This window comes from Heteronotia binoei, chromosome 14 (genome assembly GCF_032191835.1).
Source record: "Heteronotia binoei isolate CCM8104 ecotype False Entrance Well chromosome 14, APGP_CSIRO_Hbin_v1, whole genome shotgun sequence".
In the NCBI taxonomy this organism is placed as follows: domain Eukaryota; kingdom Metazoa; phylum Chordata; class Lepidosauria; order Squamata; family Gekkonidae; genus Heteronotia; species Heteronotia binoei.
Window position 1 is genome coordinate 2,122,615 of NC_083236.1, and position 19,241 is coordinate 2,141,855.

General features: G+C 46.9%; 1 protein-coding gene across 1 annotated transcript in view; it reads left to right on the plus strand.

The window, feature by feature from the left end:
- Positions 1-19,241, plus strand: part of GABBR2 (gamma-aminobutyric acid type B receptor subunit 2) — an 824,150-nt gene that overhangs the window by 561,704 nt on the left and 243,205 nt on the right. The window contains exon 13 of the mRNA XM_060254061.1: positions 653-775. Coding sequence (XP_060110044.1) covers positions 653-775 — 123 coding nt within the window. The remainder of the gene's footprint in view (positions 1-652; positions 776-19,241) is intronic.

A 19,241-nucleotide genomic window follows, 5' to 3' on the forward strand; every position in this document is an offset into this window, starting at 1 on the left:
AATGTCTGCTGGGAACTCTGTTATTCCCAATGGAGATTTATTCCCATAGAAAATCATGGAGAATTGATCCACGGGTACCTGGGGCTCTGGGGGGGTACTGTTTTGGGGGGTAGAAGCACCAAATTTTCAGTATAGCATCTAGTGCATCTCCCCAAAATACCCTCCAAGTTTCAAAAAGATTGGACCAGGGGGTCCAATTCTATGAGCCCCAAAAGAAGGTGCCCCTATCCTTCATGATTTCCTATGGAAGGAATTGAAAAGGTGTGCCGTCCCTTTAAATGTGATGGCCAGAACTCCCTTTGGAGTTCAATTATGCTTGTCACATCCTTAATCTTTGCTCCACCCCTAATGTCTCCTGGCTCCACCCCCAAAGTCTCCTGTCTCCACCCCCAAAGTCCCCAGATATTTCTTGAATTGGACTTGGCAACCCTATTCTAGGTGATTTAGATATGTGTGTATTTATCACATAGTGCCAGAGAGTAAGTTTGTGAGAGGACCTTTTCCTGTCTTCCAGTATCACAGAGACCTTTTCTGTGCATGATTTAAAAGCCTTGTGAGGTACATCGCTTTGTTTGTGGGACTTACGGAAGGCTCTGCAGGACTTATATGGCAATGCCCTCCTATGCTGTTTTTTTTTCCCTCCCCTCTCTAGATCATTAAGGACCAGAAGCTACTCGTGATAGTTGGTGGGATGCTGCTGATAGATCTTTGCATCTTGATTTGCTGGCAGGTTGTTGATCCGTTGAGGAGGACAGAGGAAAAATACAACATGGAGGTATGTCATTGCAACTGCTTGTATTTACTCCATTTGTTGTAGGGAATTGCAGTGCAAAGCAATGAGTGAAAATATGGATTGTTTGAGTGAAAAAGAAAGAAAGAAAAGTACTTGTGACGAAATAATGTTGTGTCTGCATTCTCAGTGGGGCCTTGCATCTCTGCCTTATTGACGAGTTTGTAGATGCAGTAAGGCTGTAAAAACGGGAGTTCTCTGCTAAGAGATGGTGCTGCAATAAATAATAGATTTTCAGATTCCATTAGCAGAATTCATGAGGAACTATTGTAAGCTAGACATAAAATGAACACTACAAGAAAGATACAGAGCTGTATACAGAGCTAGATCTGCATTACTGTTGTGAATTTATTATAATTTCAATATCCACTAGTTTTCTTGACCTAGTTCACTCATATTTAATGGCATCCGTCTTTAACGTCATTCTAAGAAAGGTTATCTTGGACATATAAAAGATCCAGGATGGCGGGATGGCTTTTGTGCTGTTTGACTAATTAAGCTTTCTAGGTATATCTTTGTGGAAGGAATGCCTTTAGAAAGTAGCAGGAGAAAATGGTAGCATTCTTTCGTGAACATGAGTGCAGTGGCTGAATGTACTAAATGGCATTTGTGTACTGTGAGATACATTTAATAAATTAATTCAGAATGGAATTTCTGTCTCACATCGTTTACATGTTTTCATGCTGCCCCCCCCCTCCCCCGGCAGGCTTGAGGACATCAGAGTAGCTTTCTTTGTCCAACAGGAGGCCTGCCTCAGGGAGAAGGAATCCTTTTCTGCTGTGACTCTTTCAAACAGTTTGTTTTTGAAATCTGTAGGGCTGGTGTGCTTGTTTTTATGAGGCAATGTAAACTGTTCTTTTTCAATGAACTTTTGGAAGAGTATGATAATGCATTGGTGGTGGTTGTATCTGTTGCAATTTGTTGTTATGCTTTTGATATTTTTAACTGATTATATTGTAAGGCAATGCATTTGTAAGTCGTCTTGTTAGGCTCCTCAAATGTATGGCAAGGCAGGAAAATTAACCTTTTGCCATCTGCTCCTGCTTGCTATATCCTCTGATCCAGTGTACCAGGATTCCCATTAGACAGTGGCAAAGGTGGCAGGCTATTTATGGACCCACCACATGTTGAAGATGCATTTAAGATGAGCCTGTATAGGAGAAATGATTCAGATTCAGATCAGTTTTATTGCATAGGGCCAATAGTCGTTACAAACAATAAAAACAATGTACAATAAAATACAGTGGAACTATAAAATTGCATTTTGGTGCATATTTCAAAACACTGAAAAGTCTCCTGTAACGTCTGTTGGCTACTAGTTAAAATCATAACTGGCCTATACTGACTTTTCCTTGGCTTGAATGTTCTTTGCTGCTAGGGCAAAAAGAGCAGCCCTTGATGAAATAGATGTGTTATGTCTGTAATGGTCCTTGTGGAAGAGGGTGGCTGCTCCAAAGCATATAGGAGGCCATCATATCATCTGAGAATCTACCTCATGTACTCTAACTGACAGTTCATATTGTTGGTTTGGGAAAGCTGGGTTCAAGATGCATATTTCGTTGTTTTAATATTGTTTTTGTTTACTGTCTCTTTTATGCTGTTAGCCGCCTTGAGTCTTCATAAAGTGTGAACCATCCCTATCTTTTACGACTTCAGAATATGTTTTCTTTTTCTTATGAATAAAATTATGGGTGCATAGTTGATAGTCTTGGGTGAAATTTGTTAAGACATCCAAGAACCAGGAAGGATTGTAGCATGCCATCTTAACTGCAAAACAACATGCAAAGTATTAAATTGTAACATGAGACCCCTTTCGTAAGCTGTGATCATGCACACTAAATAGTGTACTTTTAATCCACTTTCAATGTACTTTCCAACTGGATTTTTCCAGTTCACCCAGTAAAAGCATGTTGGAAAGTGCATTATTTAGTGTTTGTGATTGCAGCCATACACATACCATGATCATGTCCCAGACATAACTACTACTGTCTTGTGATTAGTGACAGAAAAGTCCCTATTTTCATTCTGGAATTACGTATGTCTGTTTTTCTGGAATAACAAAACTCATACTGTTTTCCCCTTTAACATAACATCCAGCCTGAAGAAGAGCCCTACAAAACTTCCCAAGTATTTTCTAATGTTTATGTTGGTTCCAAGGTCTTACCTACCAGTGTTTTGATTTTTAAAAAATTCTAATGAGCAAACATAGCTACAAACCTTTTATAAATATAGCCATTCAATTTGAACTTGTTACGGTTTTTTCTGACATTTTTTCATTGCAAAATAATAAACTAAGTCCCCAAAGTCAATTGGAGTCAGGCAACTGGTCCCCTGCCTGTCTTGCTCCAACATAGCCACTGTAATCCATGAAATGGTCACCTCATATTGAACTATTGTAACTCGTTCTGCGTAGGACTACTCTTGACTCTGACCTGGAAACTCCGACTGATCCAGAATGCTGCAGCACAAGTCCTTATGGGGACAATGCATACAGCACATATCCAACCTGTGCTCTGTGACCTGCACTGGCTTGCAGTGGAGTTCCAGATCAGGTTAAAGGTTCTGCTATTAAACTTGAAGGGCCTAAATAGTCAGGGACACACATACCTTTGTGATCACCTCTCTTGGTATACCCCCCAGAGGGCCTCAGAAGATAAGACTTTGCTCATGGTCCCTGGCCTGAGAGACATCCGGCTGTGCTCGACCAGGGCCAGGGCATTCTTGGCCTTGGCCCCAACCCTGGGGAACTCTCTTCCTCGTGATTTATTGCAGGAAGAGCCATTCCAGCAGGCATTTGGTTGAGGACAGCAACGGACTTCCATCTGGCTGGTACTCCTGCTTCTCCTGCCTCCCCACAATAGGGCAGTGGCATACTCTGAAAGCTTCAGTAACATCTTATTTTTATGACTTTTAAATTTTGAGTACAATTATGTAAAGATCTTTCAGTTTACACTATCATGAGCCCTGTCCCACGAGGGGAGGGGAGGGGAGGGGAGGATGGTGGTTTAAAATTTGTACTTAATAAATAAATAATTTCTTTTGACTCTCCATTGGAAAGTGTGGTGTCTGCAGTGTGCATGCATGGGAACTCTGCCTTCTTCAGGGGCTGTAATTCCACTTGGAGGCTGTTCCCATCGTAGAACACTTTGCTAGCCTCAGGGATTGTCATTACTTCCTCCCTTTGGCTCTCGTGTTGAGGGAGTCTAGATAGGGCATCGGCTAAAAAGTGCTTAGACCCGGGAATGTGCTTAAGGGTGAAATCGAATTTGGCAAAGAACCCGGCCCACCGGATCTGTTTGGCTGTTAATTTCCGGCGCCCAGTGAGAGCTTCTAAGTTTTTGTGGTCCGTCCATATCTCAAACGGAACTCTTGCTCCCTCTAGCCAAGACTGCTTTCAAGGCAAAAGTCACTGCGAACGCCTCTTTATCCCAGACCGACCAGTTGCGCTGCTCTTGGGAAAACTTTTTAGAGATATAAGCGCAGGGTCTTAACATCCCCTCTGCGTCCCTCTGCATTAATATTGCTCCCACGGCCACATCGGAGGCGTCGCACTGGACCACGAAGGGTTTGAGCTCGTCCGGGTGGGCGAATACCGGTTTGCTCGTGAACAGGCGCTTTAGTTTATCAAAAGCCCGTTGGCATTCTGGTGACCAACTTAATCATGTGCCAGGCTTCTTAGCCTCTGTTCCTTTCCACTTAGTCTTTAGTAACTCAGTGAGGGGCAGCATCACCTGGGCGAACCCCTGAATGAACCCCCTGTAAAAATTGGCAAACCCGAGGGATGATTGGAGCTGTCTACGTGTCCTCGGGGGTTCCCACTCCACCACCACCTGTATTTTGGCCGGGTCCATGGCTAATCCCTTCCCGGAACCCCCAATAGCCACGTTCTGTCTGATGAAATTCACATTTCGACAATTTCGCATACAGTTTGTGCACATATAGGGTGGACAACACTCTCCTCACCAACTGGACATGGGAGGCTAGATCTTTCGAATAGATAATGATGTCATCCAGGTACACCACCACCCCCTTATACAAATATTCCCTCAGTACTTCATTGATAAAATTCATGAACACCCCCGGGGCTCCTTGGAGACCGAAAGGCATGACCAAGTATTCAAACTGTCCCATTGGCGTGTTGAACGCCGTCTTCCACTCATCCCCCTCCTTGATTCTCACTCGGAAGTAAGCGTCTCTTAGGTCCAGCTTGGTGAAAATGGACCCCTCTGATACTGTACTCAATAAGTCTCTGATCAGGGGGATGGGGTAGGCATTTGACATCGAAATCCCATTAATCCCGCGAAAGTCAGTGCAAAGTCTAAGGCTCCCGTCCTTCTTCTTCCGGAAGAGGACGGGTGCTGCGTGGGGTGCAGTAGAGGGTCGGATGGAACCCTACTTTAAATTTTTATCAATGAATTTTCGCAACTCGGCTTTCTCTGCCCACCCCATGGAATACAGTTTGGCTTTGGGGAGCTCCTGGCCCGGGATCAGTTCAATTGCGCAGTCGGTGCTGTGATGGGGCGGCAGCTCGTTGGCCTCCTCACTAAATATCTTGCGCAAATCCTGTCAAGACGTGGAACTTCAAGCAAGGGCGGACCATGTTGTTTTAACAATTAATCCATTTATTGAGAACACACATACAGCAAGGAGGCAGATTGAGTTTGATACTGGCCCAAGATGGGGGCCAGTCTTTTCTAGGTTTCTACTGGCGGGAAACAATACAGTCTTTTTCACACTCCCAGAGACAGCCAGCCCTTCTCAGGGTGTTATCTCTTTCCCAGAGGAAGAGTCCTTGAAGACATGGACTTCAAAGCTGCAGCTGGCTTTTGTATAGGGGTGAGATTTCTCTCTTGCGGTTACAATGTGCAAAAGGTGGGGGGGGGGGGAGAAAAGGCATTTGCTACAACTTTCAGGGTTAGTAAAGCAGAGTTCATACAAGGGTACATCATAGCGTTAGTCATGTCAAGCATTCTATTCTACATTTCAATTTCAGCAAGTTACACGTCTGACAAATCCCGGTACTCTTTTGGAATCGATCTGATCTCCTCTACTGATACACACATCTTTTCATTTTTGGGAGGAGGATTGAGGTAGACCTTGAGTCTCTTCTACGCAGGGCTCCCCTCTCATCACCGACCCGTCCATCTGTTCAAACTGGATCGGGTGCGGTAGTGAGGTCCAAGACAGTCCGAGGGCGACTACCAACCTGGGGGTGATGATCTCTCTAGTGCACCTGGAGTCATTCAGGGCTTGGGCGTGCATGAACCACTTAAGCTTGGGATTCAGTAACATCAAAGGGACAAAGAATAGGGCCCCCGCTATTCACACCCGTAGTGGTGCCGTTAGATCCACGACCTGCCTTCCGGCACCCATCAGTGCAGGTCGCTCCCATTTCCAGCCAGCTCGGACTCCCACGACTCCTCGCTCAAGTCATCGACAATTATAGTATCCTCGTCAAGCACCATCGATGTAGCGGTGCTACCCCGACTGGGCTCTTTTGGCTTGGCCGATGCTTTCTGCCATGTACTCCCTTACCAACTTCGACCCTTGTTGCATGTCTTGCAGGGCAATGAGGGCCCGAGTTTCTTGCAGCGGGTCCTCGTATTGGAGCAGCATGGCTTGTAAGAAAGCCTTGACGTTGTTCAGCTTGGGGCTGCGGCTCTTGTACAGGCTCACATACCATCTTCTGGCCGCCCCCTTCAGTTTCGATCCCAGGTAGTCCACTCGGCTGGGTTCGTCAGGGAATATGTACCCCCAGTAGTGCATATAGCTGTTGGCTTGTATGGAAAAGTACTCTACTTCTTCGGGGTCACCATCGAAGGTGATGTCCAGCCCCCAGCCCCGTCCGACGTCCCATGGCCCAGGACCCGGCGGTCCCACCGGTCTTGGAATTGCGGGGCCCACTGGTGGGGCGGGCAGCGCTGGCGGGTCTTGGGGCGCTGCTGGAGCATCCGAGCCAACTGGCCCCGCCGGCAGGGGATCTGTCAGCGCCGGTCATGCTGGCTGGCTTCGTCCAAAGTCCCAGAGCAGCAGCCGGTCAATCTGCCTCTGCACCTCTCGGGTCATGAGAGTGGTGTTTGCGTGGATCTCATAGCTGAGGTCTCTTTGCATCACCCTCATCTCCTTTCTCATCTTTTCCATGATTTCCTCCCCCTTCAGGGGGCTCCCGTTCTCCCCCTCCGAATCAGTCCCTCTGCCCCGCTCTTCGTCCGACCCGGGGTCCTTCTCCCCGTTGTCGCGGTCCGGGTTGCCTCCGCTCCCTGGCCGGGTCTGGTCAGTAGGTTCTCATGGCCCCCCGGGGCCTCATCCATCAGGGTGGTCGATGTTCTCGGCTGCCACTTCTGCGGGGTGATGAACAGTGTCTGGATGTGGAGGGGGAACCCTCTGGTTCTCCGAGCCCCGGTGATGTGCCAGGGGGGAGTTTTGACTTTCCCTAAAGGTTCAGTAGGTTCTCTGTTACCCGGAACTTTTTCAGCCATCCGACTTAAAAGTGGCCGGTTCAGATAAGCCTTCAAATGGGATCAGTCTCAAAATGTCAGACGATGGAATTTCAAATCAGACAGACCTTGAATTGTTGCAAAGTTAAGCTTTATTCGATAATCCATAAGTATCTGAGCGAAGGAGAAGATTGAGACTGATACAATATGGCCGTAGGAGGGTGGCTATATTGGGATACATCAAAGGGAACTATACAGAACTACAATTCTAAACATTGTTGAGATGAGGTGCAACAATTCACACTGTCTTTCCCTCTTATCTCGTTGTTGCTATTCTTCCGGGGATAGCCAAGCAACTGTCCCTGGAGGCGCCTTATCTTCAAAGAGGGGAATTTCTGCCTTTGTTAGTATCAGGGGGGAAGAAAGGTTCACACTGAACATTGGTAATGTCTGCATTCTCTACTCTGATATGCAAAGGGTTTTCTCATGGTTAGTAACACAGTTCAAAGATGGCTACAGTTCAGCTAAGCAGTTTACCAGTAAAGTTACATCGGCCTCCCAAGACTATTTGTGAATAGCTATGCACCTTCCTACAGTGCCCTCAGGCCAGACTCCCAAGCTAAGAACCACAGGACAAGAGCCTTGAGTTCACACCTCTGGCAGGAAGGAGCCTTGACATTTAAATGCTCACAGCCCCCACCTCTGACTCAATAACTAGAGCAACAGTAGAAGGCAAGGCCAGGCAACAAACCAGATAAAAAACACAGAAACAATCAGAAACCCCTCTCCAGATAAAAAACACAGAAACAATCAGAAACCCCTCTCCAGCAGGCTCCAAGCACTCACCAAGTTCTCTCATACAGCAAACTTTACACAGCAACCCTCACACACTTTTTCCCCCCACAATGCAACCTCAGATAATGCTTCCCATCAGTTTAGGAAAAGCAAAATTAACATTCACCTCACCAACAGTTCCATCCCAGCTCCTTTCTGCTCAGCTGAGTCCTGCCCCCCAGCCTTTGGTCCTGACTACTATACAAAGGAATCATTATCTACTACTAGGATTGATGGATCAAGAGCTGGGCTTGGTATAATGCAGCCAGAAGAGCTTTTTGAGCCAGAACACACTGGAGTGCCACTTCGGCTGGCTTGACCAGGGCTCTGGATCAAAAAAAGTAAGGCAGAGAGAAGGCATCAGTGTGGCTGAGCCATGCAGTGGTGGCTAAGCAACTTCAACACTATCCAAAACACCACCAAGCCTTGGTGCCTGCCAGTAAATGGTAGGGGGAGGCGGCAAGGCCCTTTCCAGGACTGTTTTGGCCTTTGAGGCAGCACTTAGCAGCAGCCACTAATAACTTGATACTAATTACTTGCATGACTCAGCTAGGCTGGCTGCTTGCTACTGTTTAAAAGCAGGCACTCCACAAAAGCCAGTGTAGGGTAGTAGTTAGAGTTCCAGACTAGGATCTTGGAGACTCAGGCTAGAATTCCTGCTCTCCTGTGAAAGTTCACTGGGTGACTGAGACAGCCATACCCTCTCAGCCTCAGGTATCTTCCAGGGTTGTTGTGGTGAGCACAAAATTGAGAAGAGGGGAGCGATGTGAGTGAGCTGCTTTGAAAGATTACTAAATATAGCTGAATATATTAGGTAAATAAAAGGCCGATTGGCTGGTGAATGGGAAGGAGAGAAGAGGACTTGTGGGGCAGGGAGAAAGGAGATGCCTCCTGCAAGTCCTTGTGGGTTTCCACTGGTGTGTGCTTGTGCACACACACTCAGGCAGAATAGGTGGTAGATAAAAAGAAGTGGGACAATTAAAATAAGGTGACAAATATATTCCTTTAAATGCTGGTGAAAATGATCAGATCGTAGCCATTTCTTTGTTTTTTAGGTAAGAGATGTGATTGTTTTGACAGCAGCTACAACTGTTTCTGCTGGGCAGTTACTAGGTACTTATGCAGATTTGACTCTGTTACAAAAAAATGACTTGTAAATGATTTACTAATCTTACCCAGTCACTAAAAGGAGAGGAGCCTTTTGCTGTAAAGTCTGTGAAGTCTTAGTTTCTTATGTAATCCCTATCATTCCTTTTAAAGCTAAGGCATGAACTCAGGGCACAAATAAAAAGGATCAGAGGCATCAAGAAATCTCCAGAATCACTTATACTGGCCATAAGACTAAATCGTAGATCATGAGCTCATGGAGGGGGGGGCATGAAATGGGGAGTCTTTGTGACCTAGTAGTGGAAGAAATAGGAAACTTTGCAAGTTTAGTCAGGAGGGGAGAGAGAATGATGGGCATACAACAAAAACTGCTGAACAGCCAATGTTAAATCATCATGATAAACTGGTTTAGAACCCAAGTTTGTGTTAAGGAAACAGATGCCAGTTTGGCTTCAGGTGTCTGCATGGCAAATGAGCCAGTTTTGTGCCCACGACAAACACGAAGGTCTGAATGTGGCCGGAATGTACTTAATTGTCCTCCTAAACAAATCATGTCGATTTTGACCGATGTGCTGATTGAGCGAGGCTCCTCCACGAAGCGATCCCATGACGGATCAGTGGACATGCCCGTTAAGAAGCGTCGGGATGACTCGGGGACCCGAGCATCCGCCCCGAAGAAGGCTAAGTCGAAGGAGAAGCGGAAGAGGCCCCGCACTCTATCGCCTTCCTTAGACGCTTTGGCACCGATGACCCCTGCTCCGCCTAGGAAGATCCTGGCTTCCCTGTGCCATAGCCCATCGGCATTGAGAGGCAGTACTCAGCAGCCCCGTCTCTCAACATCGGAGCAAGAGATTGATCTTATCCAGCGATCCTCGTCATCAGGGTCGCGACGTCGTAGCGGGAGTGAGTCGATCTCGGAACTGGAGCCGTCGGCGCCGATGCGCCCGTCTACCCCGAGGGAACCCAGAGGCAGACGGGAGCTAGAGTCTTCCTTGGAACTGCGCCGTTTCCCAACGCTACCATTGTGGGAGCAGCGTCGGTGGCAGCCCACCTACCCGTACCCCTACCCTCGGTACCAGTGGTATCCGCCGAGGGAGTTTACGGAGTGGGAGCAGCAGTCGGAGGCATCCTGCATGTCGAGGGTTTCGCACCACTCCCGGAGACCATCGGCATCAGCATCGATCCCTCCAGAGGGATCGTTCTGTTCGAACCTCCTCGGCGACCATCAACGCCGATCTGTTCCGTTCACCATTAAGGGAGTCTACACCGATCCTCTTGGAGCACTCTGTTCAATGGGAGTCTTCGACATCGGATTCGGAGAGCGACGCCCAGGAAGGTGATCTGGAGCCCTCGCCAGGTTCCCAGACGTCCGAAGATCTTCTGATTTTGCCATCGGAGGATCTGAAGTCCTATGGAGACCTAGTGATGAGAATGGCCAACACCCTCTCCCTGCCTGTGACACAGCCACAACCTGTCGTGGATGACAATGTCTTCGACATTATGCAACGAGACACATCCACAGCAATCACTTTGCCGGTCACCAAAGTGATTCCGCAGGCAGTGAAGGAGCCTTGGAAGAAACCATCATCAACACCGGTGTCTTCCAGGAGACTGGACCATATGTACAGGGTCCAGGAGACGGGGGCTGAGTTCCTTTTCACCCATCCGAAACTGAACTCAGTGGTCGTCTCGTCCTCATCCAAGGCTCACAAGGTCCACTCGTCCCCACCAGACAAGGAGGGGAAGAAGCTCGACAGCATGGGAAGGAAGGTTTACTCGGCAGGGGCTCTAGGAGTAAAGGTATCTAACTATGTGGCTTGCATGGCTAGATACCAATACTCCGTATGGGAGCAACTCACCCCTCTCCTCTCTTCCCTGAGCGAGGACAAGAAGGCTGCTGGGGAACTGCAGAGGGAAGGCTTTGCTGTGGCCAAGCAGCAACTGGCTGCAGCAAAGCACATGGTAGATGTGTCGGCTAAGGCCATCACGTCTGCTGTGTGCATTCGTCGCCACTTGTGGTTACGATCAACCGCTCTGCAGCAAGATACCAGGGCATTTGTGGAGGACTTGCCCTTCGAAGGAGATGGCCTCTTTAGCACTACTACGGATAGTGCACTGCAGGAGATAGACAAAAGCCTTAAGACTTCCAGGAACCTGGGTGTGCAGGCCACCACCAGAGCTCCCAAGACGAAGCAGTGGCACAAATCATGGGCCAAGAAGCCCTACCAAAAGTTCTTGCCAGAACAACAATGGCATCCCCGCTCCACTCAGCTTGACAGACCATCGTACTCAGGCAACAACAGGAACCACTATGGTTCTCAGTCCCCGGGCAAATCCAAGGGTGCCCGCCCTCAAAAGCAGGGCCTTTGACTTTTTCGTGGCACGTGTCATCGTCCCTACTGGTTCACCATCTATCCACCTCCGCCCTTTCCTGTCTGCCTGGGAGTTGATCTCTTCAGACAGGTGGGCTCTGTCCATCATAAAAGAGGGCTACAAAATAGAGTTTGTGCAGATTCTGAACCAATCCGTGGTGATTACCACTCCCCCTTCCCCACCTCTGCTGGCGGAGGAGAACAACCTCCTACAGAAACAAGCCATAGAGAGAGTTCCGGCGGAGGCCAGGACGGGAGGTTTTTACTCTCGCTACTTCCTGGTCCCAAGAGGGACGGGGACTTAAGACCAATTATGGATCTTCGGAATCTGAACAAATTCATTCTGTACCAGAAGTTCAGAATGGCCACGCTGCAAATAATCCTGCCCCTCATCAACCAAGGGGACTGGATGGCGACCCTGGACCTCAAGGATGCCTACTTCCACGTCAGCATCCATCCGGCGTTCAGGCATTTCCTCAGGCTTGCAGTGGGTTCCCAGCACTTCCAGTTCAAAGTCCTTCCATTCGGCCTGTCCACTGCACCTCGGGTGTTTACGAAGATGATGAGCGTTGTGGCTGCCCATCTCCGTCTTCAGGGAGTTGTCGTTTTTCCATACATCGACGACTGGCTCCTTGTGGCAAAGTCGAGGGAAAGTTTGTCATCGCACATTGCCATCACTCTTCATCTTCTCGACAGCTTGGGGTTGCAGGTCAATTTGGAGAAATCCCATCTTACTCCTTCAAGGACAGTGCAGTTCATAGGGGCTTTGCTGGATACAGTCCAGCATCGTGCATACTTGCCTTCGCAGAGGGCAAAGGACATTGTCAGTCTGGTACAACTGCTTCAGAGGCAAAAGTGGGGCACAGCGCAGCAGCTTCAGTGGATGCTGGGGCTGATGGCGGCGACGACGACAAGCGTGCTACTTTTCACGAAACTGAGAATGAGAGGCCTACAGTTGTGGTTTCTTCGCCAGTTTCGCCCACTCAGAGACTCACCTCGAAAGAGGTTCACCATCCCATCTGCAATTCTTCAGATGCTACAGTGGTGGGAGTCAGAGAACAACATCTGCCAGGGAGCTCCCTTCCATCTGCCAAATCCCACTGTGACTATCACCACAGATGCTTCCTTGTGGGGTTGGGGGGCCCACATGGAAGGCCTGTGTGTGGGGGGCCAGTGGCCGCCAAAACTGACTCAGTTCCACATAAACTACCTGGAACTACTGGCGGTTCACTTTGCCCTACGCTCTTTCCACCCTCTAGTGGTGGGGAAGACTGTAGCACTGCTTACGGACAATACCACTGCCCTGTGCTACATCAACAGGCGGGGGGGACATCAACAGGCAGGGGGGGATCTCTGGTTGGAGTGTCTCGGCGGCTCTGTGCATTGGCGATGGATCTCTGGTTGGAGTGTCTCCAGTACGACATCTTCGTGAAGGCAGCACATCTTCCGGGGGTCCTCAACATTCAGGCAGACTCCCTCAGCAGAGGTGGGGCTTCCCCATATGAGTGGGAACTGCAGTGGCGTTTTCTGAAGCCTGTATTCCAGCTTTGGGGGTACCCGCAGCTGGATGTCTTCGCCACGGCCGAGAACAAGAAATGTCCCATGTTCTGTTCCAGAGGAAGAGCGGATCCAGCATCTCTGGGAGACGGGCTCCTGCTTCCTTGGGAGGGCCAGTTCCTCTACATGTTCCCACCTCTGCTGTTGTTGACGAGGGTGGTCAACAAGATAGCAAGGGAGAGACCATGCTGCATCCTGGTGACTCCCTGGTGGCCTCGCCAGAACTGGTTCTCGATCCTGCTCCAATTCTCGAGGGGGGTCTTCTACCAGTTCCCGGCAGAACCGGACCTTCTGTCAGCTCAGGGCGGGCATGTATTCCATCACAACGTGCCCCACCTGAAGTTGACAGCGTGGTTCATTGATCAGTAGGGTTCTCTGACAGGGTCCAGCAAGTTCTTATGAACAGCAGAAAATCGTCCACCCGCGCCTCCTATGACAGGAAGTGGCGGAAATTTATTAAGTTTTTAGTTGACCCTTCGGTCTCACCCAGCAAGGTGGGATTGGCAATTTTTTTTTAATTTTTTGCTGTCGCTAGTGGATGCAGGCCTGGTTTTCTTCTCCATTAGAGTTTATTTGGCAGCAATATCCGCTTTCCATGATCCGGTGGAGGGGTACTCTGTTTTTGCACACCCCCAGTCCAAAAGATTCTTGAAGGGGTTGTTTAGGCTGCACCCACTGTCAAGATCACCCTCTCAGTTGTGGGACTTGACTTTAGTGCTGGACAAACTAACTCGGCATCCCTTCGAGCCAATGGCCACGTGCCCTTTGCAGCTCTTGTCTTGGAAGACTGCATTTTTGGTTGCCATCACATCAGCATGTCGTGTTGGGGAGCTCATGGCGATGCGGTGTGATTATCCTTATATTGTTTTTAGGGAGGCCGGGGTTTCCCTGGCTCTAGACACTAGTTTTCTTCCAAAGGTGGTTTCTCAGTTTCACCTCAATTTAGAAGTTTGGTTGTCCACTTTTTACCCTAGCCCTTCCTCGGACGAGGAGCATAGGTTGCATGCTCTGGACGTTAAGCGTGCCTTACTCTTTTATTTGAAACGTTCAGAGGTTTTTCGTAAGGACAAGCAGCTTTTTGTTTCCTATGCTCCTCCCAAGTTAGGTTCCAGGATTTCGTCTTAGAGGCTTTCTAAATGGCTCTCTGAGACGATTAAACTCTGTTATTTGTTGGCGAAGAAGCCTTTACCTGGACCTGTTCGTGGACACTCCACAAGAGCAATGGCCACGTCGGTGGCGTTCCTGAGAGGTGTGTCCCTTTCTGATGTCTGCAAGGTTGCCACCTGGTCTTCTCTGCATGCCTTCATGAAGCACTACGCGCTGGACGTGCATGCTCAGCAGAGGACTCGGTTGGGAACTGCGATGCTGCAAGCTGTTTCTTCTGGTTGACCATCTTTCCACCTCCAGGTATGCTTTGCTTGCTAATCTCCCATGGGTGTGAAGCACAGAGACCACGAAGAAGATAAACAGGTTGCTTACCTGTAACTGTAGATCTTCGAGTGGTCACTGTGCATTCACATTACCCGCCCTCCTTCCCCACTGCTGACGGTCTCCCTCCAGTAGGGGCTTCCAGCGGTCAGGAAGGAACTGGCGGGTTCCCCGCGCTGGCGCCAGTGAGCATGCGTACTGGGACGCCTGCGCATGCCCACTGGCGCCGAGCGTGGAAAAATCCCGGGCTTTACAGATACCGATTCGGGGATCGGCGCAGGCGCTCTATCCCATGGGTGTGAATGCACAGATGACCACTCGAAGATCTACAGTTACAGGTAAGCAACCTGTCTTTATCTCCACACAGCTGTATATGATATTAAAGTTAGTGGAGGAGGGGGTGGGGCTGGAGCATTGCTTTGGAATGATGGACGCATCAGTTATTCAAAATCAGAAATCTATTCCATTTATATTCCCTCTGATATTAATCTATAAAAAATACCTATTTGTTTAAATGAGTAGACAAGTCATGGGGACACTTGGGCATAGATCCCTCTGAACCTATCAGAACTATTTCAGCACAACTATAAACCTTTACTTAATATTATGAAAAAAGTTTTAACATGTTATCTAAAGTAGGTTTAACTTTAGTAGAAAAAACAGACCTTATAAAAACCTTTTTTCTACCTGCATTCCTATTTTTATTTCAAAATCTCCCTATACCTTTGGCCCAGAAAGGGCCAAAGTTGCAAGTGGCAAACTCATCTAAATTTCTGTGGTCTAACAAAAAAAAACCCATGGATTTTTTGACTTACATCAAAACTGGTCAAACTGGGTAGTCTAGCTTATCGCATTGTAGAAAATTATTATTTAGCAGCCCTATTGAAATATATAATTTTATACGGGGCCTTTTTTTGTAGAAAAAGCCCAGCAGGAACTCATATTAAGCCACACCCCCTGACATCACCATTGCTTTCCTACAAAAAAGCCCATCAGAAGCTCATTTGCATTTTAGGCCACACCCTCTGGTGCCCAGCCAGCCGGAACTGCGTTCCTGTGCATCCCTGCTCAAAAAAAGCCCTGCTTTTATATGCTTCCCCATATAAAAGCATGGGTGCAAATAGAAAAATCATACCTTCCATCAGTATATTTCCATGAAGACCTATTGAATAAAGCTACAGACAGAAACTTGAAGAAATCCTCTAACTCTGTTCTAAGTTGTAGTGGTTTATGGGATATAGAAATATATTTGCCCTGGCAACCTCACCTGTTATATTTTAGGGACAAACCGGGTTTGAACCTGGCAAATCAATCTCTGAATTTTGAAAAGAGGATTTCAAAACTAATGATATTTGTATAAATGGAAGGTTGGGTATGCATTCTCAATTGTATCAGAAATCTATAGTAATAATTCTCTTATTGCCATGACCAAATTGAGGATAGCCATTGGCTAATATTTCTAGAATGAACGATTGACCCATCACACATCTGTCAGTGTCTCTGGCCTCCTATTGGCTGACTTCCCTGCCCTGCCTACTCAGGCCCAGGAATGTTGAATAAACTACCAGAAGCAGTCTTCCCTCAGAGACAGCCACATCTCCAACTCTCCTCCGTGTCCTCTCTGTCAACCAGCCTCAGAAAGGGCTGCAGAGTTATTGCAGCTTCACAAAAGGCCCAGGAATATTGAACAAACTACCAGAAGCAGTCTTCCCTCAGAGACAGCCACATCTCCAACTCTCCTCTGTGTCCTCTCTGTCAACCAGCCTCAGAAAGGGCTGCAGAGCTACTGCAGCTTCACAAAAGGCCTCTCAGAACACTCAGCTTCTGAAGGCCGCAGAAAAAGCCAGAGAGACCTGACCCTGCTGGGAGTGCTTCCTGCCACCTGGAAAGTGCTAGCCAGAGGCTGTTGCTAGGCAACATAGGCCATTGGTCAGCAAAGGGAGAGGCAGAGATCTGCTCCACTTGAAGTGTGTGGGAGAGTGAATGCCTTCACTTGGGTGTGTTGGAAGACAGCAGGGGGGAGCACTCACCTAGAGGCCTTTAATAGTACCTTTTGTTTGGTGGGACATTCCTGGAGATTCTGTGGTAGAGTTTGAGGAGGGCATACAAGTTAGAGCTTCAGAGTGGGGTCTACAGGTTCTTGCTATGGAAGCTGACTGGGTAATTTTGGACCAGTCATAGTCTTCCAGCCTAACCTGCTTTATGGGGTTGTTGTTCAGATCAAAGGGGGAGACGGGAATGATGTAAGCTTCTTTGGTTTCCTCCCCCCCCACACACACACTGTGAAGAAAGATTGTCCTTTTCCTATGTAGATGCTGCAAGTAGGTGGAAGGTGATGGAAACCTGAAGTCAGAGGGGCAGAGAAAGGGATGGCTCCACCTGGGGGCTGGCTACTGTATGCCTGGCTCCGTGCTACTGTTCAGCCATTGCAGCATAGGAGTTAGGGCTTCAGAGTGGGATCTGCCAGACCCAGATTCTTGCTGTGGAAGCTGACTGGGTGATTTTGGACTAGTCATAGACTTCCAGCCTAACCTGCCCCACAGGGTTGCTGTTCAGATCACATGGGGGGAGAGGGAAAGGATGTAAATTGCTTTGGTCCCCCACCCCCGCACTGTGAAGAAAGACTGTCATTTTCCTATGTAGAGGCTTCAGGGAGGGGGAAGGTGATGGAAAGCTGAAGTCAGGGGACAGATAAAGGGAAGGAGATAGGGTTGCCAACTCCAAGTTAGGAAATTCCTGGGGATTTAAGGGCTGGGGCCTGGATAGGGTGGGGTTTGAGGAGGGATGGGATCTCAGACAGGTACAATGCCATTTCCTACTGGGGAACCACTGGAGGTCACTCGGATTTACACTGCTCTCTAGATGACAGAGATCAGCTCCCCTTGAAGTGGGGGAGAGAGTGAATGGGTGGGAAGACAGCAAGGGTGCTGGGCACTCACCCGGAGCCTCCTTCTAGAGCCCATTGTATTTTTCTTCACAACTGGCCTTACTCTTGGTATAATATGAAAATACCATGGATTCAGTATCACCAGATACACCGTACATTACATAAAATTATTTTGGCTATTCAAATAAACAAACATAGTACCTCTTTTGAGAACCGTATAAAACAAGGAATTACTAACACCAAGAGTTTGATCTCCTCTTTATATGTCCTATTAAACACTACACAGTGGTCACAAGTGGTCAAACAACAATTGGCATGGAAAAAGGACTGCAATATGGATGTAAGTGGGAAACAATGGGAAACAATTTGGTCATCTGCCTAACATTACATTTCAAAATTATAAGATTTACTCATGTTGGTATATGTCACCATATAATCTGTTTCATTGTGGTCTCAAACCAGAGCCTAATTGTTGGAAGGGCTATGGAAATTTACGACCTTTTTTACATTGTTGGTGGGCATGTCCTGAGTTTATTGGGAAAAGACAATTATTGGGAAAAGACAATTATAACTAAGATAGCAGGCCAAACAATTCCTCATACACCAGAATCCATTTTATTTAACTTTTGTCCAAACAATCCTCCTCAAAATTGAGGTGATATCTCTTTTATTATTGGCAGGAAAAATTGTATTAGCCAAATTTTGGAAAACCAGTAGACTTCTTACATTAAAACATCGGTTTGTGAAAATATGGGACATTGTGGCCTCACAACTTATCCAAATTGAAAACCCTATGTTAAATAATTCTTTTGTGAGAAAATGGTTTGGTTTTTTTATTATATAACTGTACAATCTTTAGACATTTAGATTTTATATTCTATTGATTTTTAATTAACTTATACATATAATTTTACATCATCATCAGTAAAAATAAAACAAAAACTCCATCCATTAACACCAAGAGATAATATTAACAATACAACTGAGTATTCTCTCAGTTGTATTGTTAATATTATCTCTTGATGCTAATGGATGGAGTTTTTCTTTTATTTTTACTAATAATGATGTAAAATTATGTGTATAAGTTAATTTAAAAATTAAGGTAAAGACAGTGGAGAAATGTTGGCCATGCTGTGCTTTTAACAAGGTAATCAGACCATTTATAGGTTTTGTTACTTCATGCCAACTGAAAGTGTATCTTAAAATTCCAGCATGATTCTCATTAATTCTTTCAATTCTTATTACCTGCTTCTCCAGCTGCTGTATTACTCATCCGTTCCCAGTGTTTCTCTTTTCACCTTGCTTTGCTTTGACAGCATACATATTTGTGTATCTTTCTGTACACCTGCCATTAGTTTCTGCACAAGATGTCTTTAAAAGAGATTGAGAGAGCAGCATATGTGATTAGCAGACTTCAGTTTGTTTTAACTCTGCCTTACCATAAATATGCTTTTTGATAGTTGGACTGGGAGTTACAAAACTGAAATTACAGCACAGATTAAAAATGAATGTGCTTCATTCTGTATTTAGGCACACAAAGCTATGGGCTGTATGAAGTTCTATGAAATGGGAACCTTGAGTGTGACATTTAACTTCATGAGAATCTTTCTTGTTTCTTCACTCCACAGATGGCAGCTGGTTAATTGAAATAGGAATAGGCTTTTAACAAGGTAATCAGACCATTTATAGGTTTTGTTACTTCGTGCCAACTGAAAGTTTATCTTAAAATACACTGAGCAGAATTAGGCCACAACAAACACATTGAGCTGCCTTATACTGAGTCACACCCTTGGTCCATCAAGTCAATATTGTCTACTCAGACTGGCAGT